At 33.5% G+C, this 16,778-nt stretch overlaps 2 protein-coding genes across 6 annotated transcripts in view; both read left to right on the forward strand.

The window, feature by feature from the left end:
- The window catches only part of DHRSX (dehydrogenase/reductase X-linked), a 394,657-nt gene that overhangs the window by 1,409 nt on the left and 376,470 nt on the right, over window positions 1–16,778 (forward strand). The gene's annotated exons all lie outside the window — the stretch shown is intronic.
- The window catches only part of ZBED1 (zinc finger BED-type containing 1), a 92,002-nt gene that overhangs the window by 1,299 nt on the left and 73,925 nt on the right, over window positions 1–16,778 (forward strand). For 2 of the 4 annotated variants that reach the window (XM_074213638.1, XM_074213639.1), the window contains exon 2: window positions 5,365–16,778. This exon is cut by the window's right edge and continues 15,285 nt beyond it. In XM_074213638.1, coding sequence (XP_074069739.1) covers window positions 5,419–7,506 — 2,088 coding nt within the window. In that variant the 5' untranslated portion in view covers window positions 5,365–5,418 and the 3' untranslated portion in view covers window positions 7,507–16,778. The other 2 variants (XM_074213640.1, XM_074213641.1) reach the window with 2 other exon arrangements.

Consider the following 16,778-nt stretch of genomic DNA (forward strand, 5'->3'; position numbering starts at 1 on the left):
TGGATTCTTAATGCATGACTAGAAGAGAAACGAAACTGGCAATGCCCCTCTTCTTGTGGGTCTGAGGGGATGAAGACTGGGAGTTGGGGAAAAGAGAAGTAATAACCTCTGTAAGCTTTCTTAGGTGTACCCCCCCCACAAAAAAAAACAAATAGTGATGTAAAGTGAATGTACAGTTTGGAAAGTCCAGATGCCATCATCCATAGGTAATTCGATAACCATTTCTTGGATTTTTTTAATCCTTAAAAGAATATGTAAAAATGTTAAAAGAAGTTGAATCCCCCACTCTTCTAAACAGATTGTAGAGCCTAATTGAGTTTAAAGATTAGCCAAACATTTTTCAAGCTAAATTTTTCCTGACCCACAAATCTGTTGTCAGTAGAAAAGAATCGAAAACATATGCCACCCCTCCCCACTTTATAAAGTATGATGAATTACTAGCTAACTGGTACATTGAGAAACCTTGGTGTTAAGAGAAAGATTACAGAAATTATTTCACATAATTTGAACTGATAGTCAAATACTGGAGTTGAAATTTTTTGATAAGGAATTCATTAGTTGGTTAAAAAATTAAATTCAGAGTGGTTAAGAAATAGACCTCCTATCTCTTCAATAAAATAGGTGAATTTAGAAGTTGTTGTCATGCATCTTAACAGAAAAATATAAAAAAAAGTTGTTTGTAAACTTTTCCGCTTAAAGAGAATATATTTTTCAAGAGACAACTTGCAATATAACACAGTCTTCAGGAAATGAAATAGGTTTTAAAAGTTGTATAACTATTACTACTCAAAGGGCATGCTATTTCTCTTTTTTCTATATACACACACTCATACGTATGTGTAAAATTAAACTCTTCAAGGAGTACTTTATTTTTTAAACCTGATCACTGCCTATTTATTAGAATAGTCCCATGGTGTGGTAGGGAAGATCAATATTATTTTGTTTATTCTTCAAGATCTATACTATAGAAAATAATTTCTTCAATAGTATTGAGTTTGGCTTTTAAAGCGTTCTTTTATTCAGAGATCTCTTTCTTGGTAAAACTCATTGCTTAGAATACTGAATAGAATTTCAGATGGCTTGTTCTGCTCAAAGGTCATGAGACTGCCGAGCTGTTAATAAAGTTACAAGTTTCATGTTTTAGAGGGGAAGTAGCTGAAAGTCTTCTGGGGAATGCTGAAATTTAATGAGGAGGAATTTAAAAAGATAATTTTAATAAGATATGGGTTTGGGGACTGTGTTGTAGTGCATTTTAAAGATCAGCAACTATATTAGTAATTACTTATCTCTTTTTCCCCACCAATTGCTTGGCTTATTTAAAAATATATGCATGTAGAAATATCTTCTTGAAAGTGTGATATTACCTCATAATCAGGTTTTAAAAACAGGAAATAAAGTCATTATATTTAGAAGGATGACCTAATGCTAATTATGACTTGAACATCTCAACATTGTAGTGATTTGTAACCTTTTAATAGTCAGAATTTAGAGCAGGAATCAACCTTTAGTGCTTGAATAGGATGGGGAAGGCTTTTAGAGGTAAATAAATTAAATTGCCTAATATACACTAATAGTTTGTGGGGTGCTGGAACTAGAACTCAGTCTTTTGATATCCAAATCAGAAATCTTTCCACTACAACAGGTAATAATACCGTGTTTCACCTTTTTTTGAAATTGTTGTCCCTGACACTTTATAATTATGTTTCAGAGACAAGATTTCCTTATTTTTTAAATTTGAATGAATTATAATAGAGAAAGGTGCCAAATTGTGAGTTTTACCTTTCATTGTTAATTATCTTGTAAACTATGTGAAATGTTTTCTAATATGGAAGAAGTTTAATACAGAACTTGAGAAATCAATAGCCAGAAAAATTTCACCATAGATTAAAAGATCTGAACCACTTATATAGCATTTGTTGTTTTTGGTGAGGAGTTAGCACCTGTAGCTTTAAAAATGAATAAGAGTCAATTTTCTCATATAATAAAAATACTTATTTTTATATTATATTTAACATTAAGAATTTGAGAGTTTCAACTATCAATCTTAAAAGATGATAATGTATGTGTATGTATGTAGATTGGTAGGTATATATGTATGTAAGTAATGTGTTGATTTATCATATGTCTTATAAAGAGGAAGCTTTATAATTCTTGGTTCTTGTTTAACCATGTGCTTTGTGGAGAACTAATGACTATGGGGTATTTTTTTATGGCAAATAAGAAAGTACTTTAAAAATAAGATTTGCTGTGACACATGGGAGAAAACCATCTGTGGACAACATTTTTTAGTCTCTTGATATCAGAATTGTAACCCTACTGAGGCATTTGGGACACAAGAATTGTGTCTTAGTGACCAGATGTAGAGTTTTTGACTCCTAAAGAAAATTGTCAGAGTAAGAGTGGAATATAACCCCACTTGATTGTGAAGATGATAGGCTAAGACACTGCTCTTTTGGTTGTCCTATATAAATAAAGTCTTACCTTGCAAAGACTTTAGTAGACTAAAGTCAAGTGAAAATGTTAGAATTTGAGGAAAATTACCCGTATCCTCCTACAGCCAACTGATGATGTTTGCCCGTCATTTTCAAAGAGGACCTTGACATCACGAGGTGAATTGGATTTGAATTAAAGGATGCTATGCTAAGTCATCAGCCTCACTTTCTCCTCCAGAGATATCTGGGTCTTGTGGTCAGTATAGATCTTGAAGACTGGAGATAGCCATGGATGTGAAGCAGGCAGGGTTAAGTGACTTGCCCAGGGTCTGTCAAGTATCTGTGGCTAGATTTGAACTCAGATCCTTCTGACTCCAGGGCTGGTGCTCTATCCGCTGCATTTCCTAATTTAGCAATTACCAAGCAAGGCATAGCCATGTTCACTTTCATATAAACAAGTAATGATAATAGATAATGAAGGTCTCATTATGTTGTCATTTTCAGGACCTTATACTTTGAAAATGAGAGTTTTTTCTGAGCTTGAGGTTGTTTTCTCACTCTAGGATAAAGTAACATATTTGGAAAGTCCTTATTGTTGTTCACATTTTTTAAAGTCATATCTGCCTCTTTGTTGGCCCCATTTGGAGTTTTCTGGATGCTGGAATGGTTTGTCATTTCCTTCTCCAGTTTATTTTTTTACAGATAAGGAAGATGAAGCAATCAGGGTTAAGTGACTATCCCAGGGTCACCGAGCTAGTAAGTAACTGAAGTCAAATTTGAACCTAGGTCTTTTGACTTCAGGCCTGGTACTCTCTCAGCTGCACCATCTAGTGTGAATAGGAGGCATGTTCTATACTACTGTGAATATCAAACTTATGCAAAAGTAGCATTAAAATTCTAAATTAAAAGCTTCTAATGGGAGGGCAAAAATCAGACTTTTCTTTTTTAGTGACTTCATAGTTTATAATCTGTTTTCTGTTGCACATCATTCTTTGCAATAAGCCCAATTTGTGGACTTTCTTTTTTCCAGCGGTTAGCATGTTCCAATCTAATGCTATAAACACTAGGGGGTCTCCTTTATGCAAGTTATTGTGCTAAGTGCTTAGAAGAAAGACAGTCACTGCCCTCAAAGAGTTTACAGTCTAAAGGAGAAGATAACACATGTACAAATTGGTTTTTTAGATGTTCTGTCAGATTGTGTTGAAGTTTTTTATAAGGATCCTATAAGCTCAAAGATTTGGAATTGTAAAGGTCTTTAGATTTCATCAAAGTTCAATTATATCATCTTACAGATGAGAAAACTGAAGCCCAAAGAGGATTAGTAAAATTGCCTAGGATTCCTCAACTAGCAAGTAGTGGAGCTGGGACTTGAACTCAGGTCCTTAGACACCAAATCCAGTTTGCTTTCCACTTAAACATGCTTACCTTTCTCACCTTGAATTTTTATAATCCATGAGATATTATCCTGAAATAACACAGGCTTTCATCTGTACTATAGCTTATTTAATCCATTATAAATGATAGAGAGATATAGGCTCTTGTAAACACTGATGATAATAAATGCATAAATGACATGCTTTCCAACATAAATCTCCTAGAACAATTAAGAACTACAATTAAGCTATTGTTTGTCACAGCATCTTTCCCCTCCTAAACTACATTAAAGTAATGAATTGTGTCTTGAAGCCATTATTATAGGACATGATCTTTGCAATATTAATATTAAATCATTGAAATTACTTAGTCACAGGAATAAAAGTCATACTAAAATTTAAGTAACTTGTTATTTCACTGAAATAAATGAGGTTTGCTGCTTATACTCAGCAAAAATTTATTAGGCACCTACTATGTGTCAGGCTCCTATAGTAAGCGCCCAAAAACTATCTTCAAAATTATACATACTATAATATAAAAATGGCACCCTGAATGGGGGCAAGAAGGAAATATGAACATTTGGAGATTCAGCTGCTTTCTAAACTTCATGGTTTTTATTAATCTCAACTCTAGAAATAAACTAATTTTTATTTGATTTTTTTTTTAACAACAGCAACAATGAAATAGGACATGTTTGCCAAAAAATTCCAAGGATTAAAACAATCAGCATTACTCAAATAAAACTTATTATTAATATTTTTATAAAAAACACTTAACTACAGCAATTTTTTTTTTGATGGGAGGAAAAAAGTTTGTTGCTTGTTCAAAATTTTCTTTTGCATCATTAAAAGGTCTCATAAATTTGAACTTCTGCTTTTTTTGACACTCTTGGTTTCAGACTTGTTCTTACCTTTATGTGCTTATGTTGTTTTTTAAGTATCATCAGATTCTCCAGCAAGGCATAAACAGTAAAAATTCTAACTCTGCCCTGACTACAATTTTGTAAATGCATGTGCCTGCATGTAGTAAGTGAATGTGTGTATGTGGTTTGACTGTGTGTACTTAACTTCCATAAACAGAGTTTTAAATTCTCCTGCCAATTATCTGCAAAATTTTTCCCTATTTAAATGGCTTGGTTAGACTATGAGAATCAGTTAAAACTAAACAGTTAAGATGAGAAAATAAATGTAAGATAATTAAATATTTGCCTGCTTTTAATGTTAACTTTATCTGGAGATGTTCCTTTGAATGCAAAATCAATTTTTTTATATTTTAAAGTAGTAACGTTGAATTTATTTAGTTAGGAAATATTTTTAAGAATTCTTGATTCTTCCTCTAATGGGAACCTTTCTCCCTTAATCTTTGAAAAGACAGTTTGTCAAGCTGGATGTCTTGTATAGGCCATAATTCCTGGAGACATCATCCTCATTTCTCCCAATCTAGTTAGAAGAGTGGGTTTATCATTGAATTTGCAAATGTACTGATTTCAGCTCTGTAGAGAAACTGTGATCACACCAGGAGTATTTTCTCATTTTTTGTTTATGTTACTGCTTTTTAGCAGGTACTCATTAATGAGTGAAGGATCAAAAGGCAGGACGGTGGTGGAGAAGCAATGGAGAATAAAAGCTTAGAAAGTTCACCATCAGACCTAAAGTTAGTGGCTCACCCGAGAGCAAAAAGCAAAGTGTGGAAATACTTTGGTTTTGATACCAATGCAGAAGGATGCATATTGCAGTGGAAGAAGATCTACTGCCGTATTTGCATGGCACAGATTGCCTATTCAGGAAACACTTCCAACCTTTCATACCACCTGGAGAAAAATCATCCAGATGAATTTTGTGAATTTGTAAAGAGCAACACAGAACAGATGAGGGAGGCCTTTGCTACTGCTTTTTCAAAACTGAAACCAGAATCCTCACAGCAGGTTGTTCAGGACACTTTAATCATGAAAACCAGTCACAGCTATGAAAATAAAAAGCACCAAGAGCTGACCTCTGCTGTGATTAGCCTAATATGTGAGGGTATGTATCCCTCTTCCATAGTGGATGAGCCTACATTTAAGATGCTTTTGAAAACAGCAGATCCAAGGTATGAACTTCCTAGCAGAAAATATTTCTGCACAAAAGCAATTCCTGAAAAGTACAATGCAGTTAGAGAAATTGTCTTGAAAGAACTGACGGACATTTTGTGGTGTGGAATATCCACTGATATTTGGAGAAGCCAAAACCAGAATAGGTCCTATGTAACCCTTGCGGTTCATTTCCTCAACAGCAGCTCTTCTCATTGTTTGGCTGTTAACTCACGATGCTTAAAGACATTTGAGGTCCCTGAAGAAAACACTGCAGAGACAATTACAAGAGTCCTTTATGAGATCTTCATTGAGTGGGGGATCAACACAAAAGTCTTTGGTGCTACAACAGATTATGGCAAAGATATTGTAAAAGCTTGCTCACTTCTAGATATTCCAGTTCAGATGCCTTGTTTGGGTCAGACTTTCAATGCAGGAATACAACAAGCTTTCCAGCTTCCTAAGCTGGGTGGTCTCTTGACAAGGTGCCGGAAACTGGTGGAGTATTTCCAGCAGTCTACTGTAGCCATGTACATGTTAAGTGAGAAACAGAAACAGCAAAACATTATGCACTGCATGCTTGTGAGCGATCGTGTTTCCTGGTGGGGAAGCACGCTCGCCATGTTGCAACGATTGAAAGAACAGCAGTTTATCATTGCAGCTGTTTTGGTGGAAGACAGCAATAACCATCACCTTATGTTGGAGACCAGTGAATGGAACACCATTGAGGGGCTGGTGGACTTGTTGCATCCTTTTAAGCAAGTGGCTGAGATGATGTCTGCATCCAAGTATCCCACCATAAGCATGGTGAAGCCCCTCCTTCACATGCTTCTGAACACAACGCTGAACATCAAAGAAAATGATTCAAAGGAAATCAGTATGGCAAAGGAAGTGATAGCCAAAGAATTGTCAACAACATACCAGGAGACCCCTGAGATAGACATGTTCCTCAATGTGGCGACGTTTCTGGACCCTAGGTACAAGAAACTGCCTTTCCTTTCTGCGTTTGAAAGGCAGCAAGTTGAAAACAGAGTTGTAGAGGAAGCAAAAAGCCTTTTGGAGAAAGTAAAAGAAAATAGTTTTAGGCCCGAAGAAAAACTCTTTTCATTATCTGAAGAGCCGCCAGTGAAAAAAATGATCATTTCTTCCACCCCACCTCCGACTAGTGCAATTAATAACATGCTGGCAGAAATCTTCTGCCAAACTGGGGGTGTGGAGGATCAAGAGGAATGGCATGCCCAGATTGTGGAGGAATTGAGTAACTTTAAGTCTCAAAAAGTACTTGGCCTAAATGAAGATCCACTTAAATGGTGGTCTGACCGATTGGCATTGTTTCCTGTCTTACCAAAGGTACTTCAGAAGTATTGGTGTATTTTGGCTACAAGGGTCTTCCCTGAACGACTTTTTGGTTCATCTGCCAATGTTGTAAGTGCTAAGAGGAACAGATTAGCTCCAGCTCATGTGGATGAGCAAATCTTTTTATATGAAAACACTCGTAATGGGTCTGAAGCTGAACCTGAAGATGAGGATGAGGGGGAATGGGGTTTGGAACAGGAACAGATTTATACTTTAAGTGACACAGTTAATGTAAGCAACAATTTCTTTAATATAAGAGACAGTGGATTCATCTGACAGTTATGCTAACAGTGCATTAAAGAAAAGGTATTTGTCTTAAAAGTTACCAAAAATAACCTGTTTGATCTTTCTTGTAAATATAGAACAGATGTAACAGTGGCTTGGGTTTTCATTTTCATGTATACTTGTGCCTGCCATTCATAATCTCAAAATACAAAAGAAAACTGGTCTTTGTTATTAACTGAAATGAGAAAGATGGAGTGTTCTCCTTAGGTTTTGACTTCATTCCTTCCCTTACATAAAAAAACTTTTTAAAAAAAGAAATGAAATTAAAGATTTAGAAATCCACTTAGATAAATCCCTTTGAAAAGTTTGACAGATTAACTTTATTAACAAAAGTGGAGTTGGAGGGGAGAGTTTTGATTTTAAAATATTTATATCTCATTTAATTCAGTCATTGGAGAGTTCAGAGAGCAAGTAGAAAAATAATGCCTTTCCGAGAACTCTAGGTATAACATTATAGGTTTTTAAAATTTAAATATGTAAAATATTTGCTTCTTAATTTAAATGGAAACTTCCCTCAGAAAATTCTGAAAGTCCTTTAGTAGAAGTAGTTTTTAAAGAGAAGGCAAGCTTTAAGTTTAGCCTCAATGTGCAAATGAACATTTACAAGCACTTACCCTCTCTATCTGTCCCCCAAATATGAGGTGTTAAAGTTTTATGTTAACTGTCATACTGCCGGCTCTGAAACATCTCTCTCCCTTTTGCCAAAATTCGTCTTAGTTGTTAGTAACGTCATCGGATCTTTTTTCTGGTTAATGTATTCTTATGTATACGATAGTTTGCTTTGTGACAGAATGCTTAAGTGTTCTGTATTTCCTAAAAAAAAGCAATTTTTTGGCAGGCAGAAATAATGTATCTCTTGAAAAAGAGTTTCTTTAAAAAAAAAACAACTCCCTAGCCTGCTTTCTGGTTTGTAATATGAAAGTAATCAAATTCCCATGAGGATTTTTAGATCCTGTTATTTATGAAAAAAAAATTTAATCTTTCTTCTTTAATTCATCTTAGAAACAGGGCCACTTCTTTTTGTGTTCAACCCAGTATACAACCCAGTGCCTTGCACAAAAGTAGGTGCTTAATAATTACATGCTTAGTTGAAATGAATTTATCCAAATAAATTTGCAAAACCCTGTTTTAGTTTACCTCTTCAGTCAGTTTGAGGTATATGCATTTGATATTCAAGGAAGTATGAAGAAATATATTAAATTTTGGTCTTATTTGATCTCAGAAACTTTTCACTTATAGGAAATTCAAAGAGGCACACCATCTTTCTATGTTAGATTCACCTCACTGGCTAGTCTGTGCATCTAATTAAGCAACCCATATTGGGAAAGACAGCATATAAATGGTTTAGGAATGACCATTTTAGCTAGTTACTAAATTCTGCCCTGGGGTTGGAGTGTAGATATGTGAGTGTTAAAAAAAAAAAGTCAACCCCAGAGTTGGTGAGAATTTCACGTGCCTTTTGGAGGTTAGCATCTGGTCTCTGTCATCAGTGATGCATGGTTTTAGGAAATAAATTTGCAATCTTAAAAGCAACCAGAAGAAATAGTTCCTTTTAAAGGAATATATGATGTTAACTTTTATGACATACTGTATAATTTTAGACTTTTTGTAATTCATTTGTTATGTATTGGGACACTGTCACGTTGGTGGTGAGAAGGTGGTATCCAGGTTGGCCATGGTAGAATATGGCTGGTAGGATTCACCTCTGTTCCCCACTCTATTAAGACTCCTAAGGCTGGAAATACTGTACAGTGCAACTTGTATTCGCCCTTTGTTGTGTTTTTTTTTTAATAGCAGTACAGTTCACTGTTCTGTTTCTTGAAATCAATGAATAATGAAACTGTAAACTGTTCCAGTGAGACCAGTCTCACTGCACTTTGTTTTTGTTTTTTGTTTGTTTTTGTTTTTTTTGCTTTTGTTTTTATTTTTAAAACCCTTGTTGTCAGTCTTGCCCTTTGGCTATGTTTTCTTATTTAATGTTTTAGGCTTTGACTATTGTTAAATAAACCAGAGAAATAAATTAGCTTCTAATTTATTTGTCTGATGTGTGTTCATATTGGTAGCACTTTGATTAAATTCTGGTAATGAGACAAGTTTTATTTTTTTTAAAGACATCTTTTCAAGGCATTCACAAAACCTTGATGTTTTACATTCTGATCTTTAGAAATAGAAACATTGAGTTGCACAAAGATCTTTTTGGATTAAAATGTCTAGATCTAGCTGTTTGAAAATTTTCCTGAAGTGAGGATTGCTTGCAAGTTCCTTATATTACCCTGGAAATAGAGTGGATGTTGATGGTGAGAAGTTTTGAGAGCTTTATCCAGATAAGGATAATAATTTTGATTGAAAATCAAGCCTAACTTATTTTTACTGTAGTGAACCTTAGGATATTTTATTATTTTAAAAAGTGAAAAAAAAAGCCAGTATGTCACACCTTATGCTAACTGTATGTTGCTTGACAAACATTATTCTAGAAGGCAATAAAAAAAATGTATTATAAATTATTAGGTTGAAATAAGTCAATCTTGATTTTTCAAGTTTACCCCTAGAGAAATTTTTTCTAATTTTTGATGGAGAAAGTTTTGATGTTATTTGTTTCATTATTATTTGGGGTTATGCATCCTATTAGAATTTAAGGATCATTGCATTTCCTGGGAATGTACCTTTATGTATAATTTTTTTCTGAACTACTATATCTTAATCATGTGTGTATTTGTATGTATATATATATATATATACACACACATACATACATTCGTGCATCTATTATCTGTGATTGCATAGAACAAATTCCCCTAAAATTGTTTCCTTACACATGATTTTAATGTAAACTCATAATTCTGGATAAAGATTTTCCTACCCCTCTCCCCCCCCCCCCCAAGAAATGTTTTCTTTGACTTGGGTGGAGGGACTGGTTAAGCTTTTAAATGTTTGTGTTTATCAAGGAAAAAAACATAATTCTATGATAACTACAAGTTAATTTTACTGTGTTTTAAAGCATTTTTTTTAGAGTTCCAGGAAACTTTGAAAATGAGATGGTTGAATTTAGAAATATTGTGCATAGACTCCTTGAAAAAAAATGATTCTCCTAGCTTTGAATGATGCATCTATCTCAGTTCTTGCACCCTATCTCTTAGGTTGTTTTTAACTTGAATGTCATTTCATATATTGGAAGTTACAGATATTGCACACCCAAATCAATGTACTGTATATCACTAACTCAGGGATAATGACAGTCTTAATTTGAATGATGTGTTATTATGTATAATTGTTTCTCAAGCTTAAAGTGAAACACATTTGATGATGTAAAAACTCATAACCTGTAATCTTTATTGACAGAGAATGTGAAATCAAACTTGTCCTTTAAAAGGATATGTTTTTATTAATTTCTTTTCAAGTTTCTTCTTCAGCACTCTTCTGAAGCCCCTTCTTGTCAACTTTCAAATGGGTCATGCTGACTATTCTAGACCTCCAGCTTTTATAACCTTTTCTATTGGACCATTGTAGGACTATCAACTGCATTTTTATATGATGCTCTTTCTTCCTTTTTTGATGTTACTGTCAAGAAAATTTCTCTGCTATTTTGACAAGCCTGTTCTAACTCCATGGTGCCTAGTGCAGGGTGTCGTCATCATCCTCAGTCAGAACTGGGCTTAATATTTGCACAACTTGGTCAACAAGGGACCGGTGTGTTCTGGTTGCTTGAAGATTAGAAATAAATTTCTCAAAGATTTTAAAGTGATTTTCTTAAAGTGATATTGTCACCTTCCTTTTTCTGTAATTCCTTTTAGCAGATAAGTTACACAATAATACAAAAACGTTTTTGTGGTGGAAAAAACCGGACATTGTTTTTATTATATTTTGGTGTGATGTACTTCAGATGACTTAATCATGCCCTATCTGTATAAATCTTTGGTGTATATGCCTGTAAGTGTGACTTTTCTTTTGAACTTTGTCTGTGAAGATGCTTTGAGTGTCTTACTCCCTTTTTACATTATCTCTGTTGTTCTGACCAATTTATTCTTTCTTGGATTTGAAATCCTTAGGAACTTAGTTATGAGAATGTATCAAAACATGTTACTATATGATTATAGGGTTTTAAATCTTGTTTTTTAATGTCTGATATTTAAATTACTTGTTTATAATTATTTTTATAATAATAGCTATATGAATAATATTTTAATCTGACATAGATCTATGGGCTCCTTATTGAATCTTAGGTGCTACTTCTGCCTTGTTTTTGAATGGTGGTATCTAATAAGATTATATATTACTCTAGGTTGTTCTCAGATTAGAATTCCTGTGCCTTTTTTATTTAGTTTTATAGCCACTGGTGAGGGTAGTTTAAATTTAATATATTGAAAATATGTTAATACACTTAAAATAGTAATAAATGGTTTAGAGAAGTTTAACTATTTCCAAAAGTCTATTAATTAATTAGAGGGAGTTTTTTTTACCCCCTTGGATGACATGATTTGAAAAAGTATTGATGTACATAAAATATTTTTTTTGGAAATAATGTAACATTGTGACATGAAAATGTATTAAAATTAAGAGAAGACAAGGTTGGATTAAGTTACATTTTTTCTAATAAATGTACTTCTATAATTATAACTTGTTTCAACTATATATGAGTGTCCTGAAACTGAAATATAGTTTGTTTGTTTTTTTTATAATTATGGAAAACAAAATCTTGAAGTTAAAACAAACCTTAGAAGGTTACGTAGTGTTCATAGGGTTTAAAATTAGAAGGCATTTGGTCCAAATTCTTATCCAATGCAGATATCCTTTCTGAAATATCCCTGATAGTCACTCAGCTTTTGCTTCAGTTGTTCTAATGCCAGCCTTTTGAGGCAATCTCCCCATCACCACTCCTGTACTCCCTTAGCTCCCCTTCTGTCCTTTTTCATTATCTCCAAATATTAAAAAAAATTACTTTTTATGTTGAGATGAAACCTATATAACAGAAATTATCCATTGGTTCTAACTCTACCCCATAGAATAATACCATTCCAAATATATTTTTTGTGACTTTTAACGTAGAAACACTTCAGAAATTTGAAGGTAGTCTTTACACTCTAAGTCTTTTCTGCTCCAGGCTTAACATCACAGTTCCCTAAATGTTCTTCCCATCTTTGGATTTCTAGTCATCTTACCATATTAATAAGCTTCCTTTGGATGTCCTCTAGTTAATTTTACTATGGTACTCGGATCAAATGCAGCATTCTGGATTCTGGTTTGATTAGCACTGAGATTTATGAGTTGATTTGTTATCCCTATTGACTTGGTCACTATAATTTTATTACTGAAACCTTGTTATATTTGTCTTAATTCTTGTAATGTTTTTAGTTGCTTTACCCTGTTGATTTGTAGTCATTGAAAACCCCTAAGTTCTTTTTATATGTACTGTCAAGCCTCTTCTGTTCCTGAACAACTCGTTTTTTTGAGCCTAAATGGAGGAACCATGCATTCATTTACTCAAATCAGTTCATATCTATTGAATGTATGAAGCATTTTGCTAGGTGCTTTATTCCTTTTAATCTGCTGGAAAGTCCTAATTTGTTGTATGTTACTATAGGTTGTTCTCAGATTACAACTCCTATGCCTTTTTTATTTACTTTTATAGCTACTGTGAGGATGAAGTTTAAATTTAATATATTGAAAATAGTTAACACACTTAAATAGTAATAAATAGTTAAGAGAATTTTAACTATTTTCACCTACCAATTTGAAAAGCATCCTATATATATTCACCCCAAACTTTTTATTGAAATGATAATCCTATAGCCCAGATAGAGCCCTATGGCATACCCACTAAAAACTTCCATCCAGGTTGATGTTCAGTCTTTTTAGATAAAGTTCGACCAACTCTGAATCTACTTACAAGCATTATATCTTCCCATGTTTGCTATTTCATCAGATATATAAAGATTATGAGAAAACATCAAATACTTTATTAGAGATGGACATTTTATGTCAGTCAGATTCTGATTCTCTTATCATCAGCCAGTCTAATAATCCTAAAATTTAGAAGAAAATCAATTTTTAATTTTAAACACACATTTTTTTTTTTTTAGCTTTTTACAAAGGCAAATGGGGTTAAGTGGCTTTGCCCAAGGCCACACAGCTAGGTAATTATTAAGTGTCTAAGGCCAGGTTTGAACTCAGGTACTCCTGACTGACTCCAAGGCCGGTGCTCTATTCAGTGTGCCACCTAGCTGCCCCAAACACACACAATTTTTTTTATGATGCTTAGTTTTATTTGTATGTAACGATGTTTGCCCATAAGGAGCTCATATTCTATTGTAGCATGTAAGTAAGTGATACAAAATAAATAAAAAGTAAATTTTTTCTTGGAAGAAGACATTAGTAGCTGAGAATTTTAGGAAGGGCATCATGTAAAAATGTCCCATTATTCCATAGCCAAAAGTGATTTTGGTTTATCTGTTATTTTTGTATCTTTCCTTTGTTTCCTCTTTATTATTTTATATAATCAAAAATGTGTTATTGCTATTTTTTTTGAGTAGAAAATGAAACTGTTTCAATAGCAGAGAGAGAGAGAGAGAGAGAGAGAGAGAGAGAGAGAGAGAGAGAGAGAAGGCAATATAGAAAAAGTTTAGAAAGAACAGATATTCTGAAACTGCATTGGGGGATTTGGTCAATGAGTTTCCAGTTCTGGAAACCATCTATATGTTGGTGAGCCTGATTCCGGAATGCTATCAGTTGTCCTGGTGGGGAGAAATGGAAGGCAGTAGGAGAAGGAAGAGAGGTGGGAGGAGGAGGAGGAGGAGGAGGAGGAGGAGGAGGAAGAGGAGAGACAGACAGATATAGAGAAACAGACAGAAAGACAAAGAGACAGAGACAGGATTACTTTATCCATTCTAGAGCTATTTACATCCATGAACATGTTTAATGTCTTTGCAGTATCAGGAGTGTTGGAAATGGCTTCAGACCTTTGAAGCTCAGAAGATTGCACCTGCTTAAATTGATAATATAATATGTATGATAAGGAATTTTTTTAAAAAATATTTTTGTCTAGGTTGAGGGATGGTTGTTTTCAAGTGAGCATTAAGAAAACCAGCAGAGAGTTGTAAATGACTTGAAGCTTATTTTTCATAAACTTGATAGGCTATCCTTGAAAAGGAATGAAGTTTTTTAATATAATAATTGAATCAATCCTTTAAGTAAGATAGGGTATAAAGATGGGGTGCTATCTTTACTGTGAGGATAAAGTTTAAATTTAATATATTGAAAATATGTTGATACACTTAAATAGTAATAAATGGTTTAGAGAATTTTAACTATTTTCACCTACCAATTTGTATATGTAAGGTCAAATTTTGGTGAATTGGTTTTCTTAGGTCTCTCTGTTTCTGTCTCTGTCTCCTTCCTCCTCTTCTAAGGTTTAATCTAGCTTTTTTTTTTGTTTTTTGCAAGGTAAATGGGGTTAAGTGGCTTGCCCAAGGCCACACAGCTAGGTAATTATTAAGTGTCTGAGACCGGATTTGAACCCAGGTACTCCTGACTCCAGGGCTGGTGCTTTATCCACTGAGCCACCTAGCTGACCCTCAATCTAGCTTTTAATTTAGTGAAAATACTTATTTTAAAAAAAATTTTAAAGATGTTAAATTTTAAGATATTAAAGATAAAATTAAAGAATGGCTAAAACAAAAACCTGTTGAAAAATTATATCCTGCCTAGTCTGCTTCGAATTACTCATTTATCAAGAATTACATTATCATCTCATGATAAGATTTCCTCTGCCTTTGGCTTTATTTTCAACAGGCATTCTTTGGGAATTTCCAAATAACATTCAGTACCATGAGACATCAGAAGGCTCAATCCAATTTCTAAAAGATATCTTTAATACAAAATTTTTTTCTGATACTTGGTATATATATATACATATATATATATAATTAATAGTTGTGTATTACATTTTATATCATTTGAAATAGCTATAAAATTAAATTTCATATTATCCTGCAAATAAATTCTATTTTTTTCCTCCTAAAAAAAAAAGAAAGAATTACATTCTCTGGACTGATTCCCAACCACCTAGTTCTCTGTGTTGCAGTAATTTCTAGAGCAATGGTAGGGAAAGATATACATATATACATACACACACACACACACACACACACACATATACACTTAGAAATATACACATAATATCCGTGTGTGTGTGTATATCTGTGTATATATATATATATATACATACATATATATAATATATATATTATATATATATGAATGTAGAAAGAAAATACTACAGCATATAAGAGGAATATAAATTGCTTTTTAAGTTAAAATAGACTTAAAGACAGTAAAAGAAATGAACATAGATTAAAGTATAGTCTTTATATAGTCAAAGTTTTTGTCTAACAGTCTCTGCTGTATCATAGTTCATTGAAATAAATACATTTTGTTCAAGGAAATTCTTGTTTGAAAAATGTAGTGCTAGGGGCAGCTAGGTGGTGCAGTGGATAGAGTGCAGACCCTGGAGTCAGGAGTACCTGAGTTCAAATCCGGTCTCAGACACTTAATAATTACCTAGCTGTGTGGCCTTGGGCAAGCCACTTAACCCCATTGCCTTGCAAAAAAAAAAACTAAAAAAAAAGAAAGAAAAATGGTTGTGCCAAAAGTATGTATTTAAGAAAAAAAAGCTTTTTGTAGTTCATAATGAATTAAGGTATTTTTATGACTTCCATAACAAATTCCTTTGTGTTGTTGTAGTTGTCTTTTTATTCTCTTTCTATCTTTATACATACCACTTGTAGAATTCTCACATTCCAGAAATACTTGCAATGAGAACTTTTGTTTCTGGATGGGGTAAATTGATACTCTATAGCTTGATTTTAGGGTAAAGCCTCATTGAATTATTAGTAAAAAGAAGTAAGGTTTTCTGCCTTGATGATACTCTTGTCACCAGGGTAGATTTTTCCTGGGTGCATCCTTTCCAAAGCCTTGCATCCTCCTTTCAAGAATTTGGAATGCCCCAAACTAAATTGCAGGTAATTTGCATTAAAATGATACTAGCCTGATGTGACAAACCCTTCAAATTATGATCTTCCACAAAAATCAAATGATGGAACAAATATGAACATTTTAAGGCTTTGGTCACTCCTTTTTAAGTGAATTTGAGTGAATTCCATAGTTCTATATTCTACTCCAGTAAAATGATATAGAATTGCACTCTTAAGTGATAATCAGGTTGGTGGGGATTCTATGAGGCACAAGATTAAGTTCACACTACATTCAGT

Source organism: Macrotis lagotis, chromosome 1, assembly GCF_037893015.1.
Source record: "Macrotis lagotis isolate mMagLag1 chromosome 1, bilby.v1.9.chrom.fasta, whole genome shotgun sequence".
Lineage (NCBI taxonomy): Eukaryota > Metazoa > Chordata > Mammalia > Peramelemorphia > Peramelidae > Macrotis > Macrotis lagotis.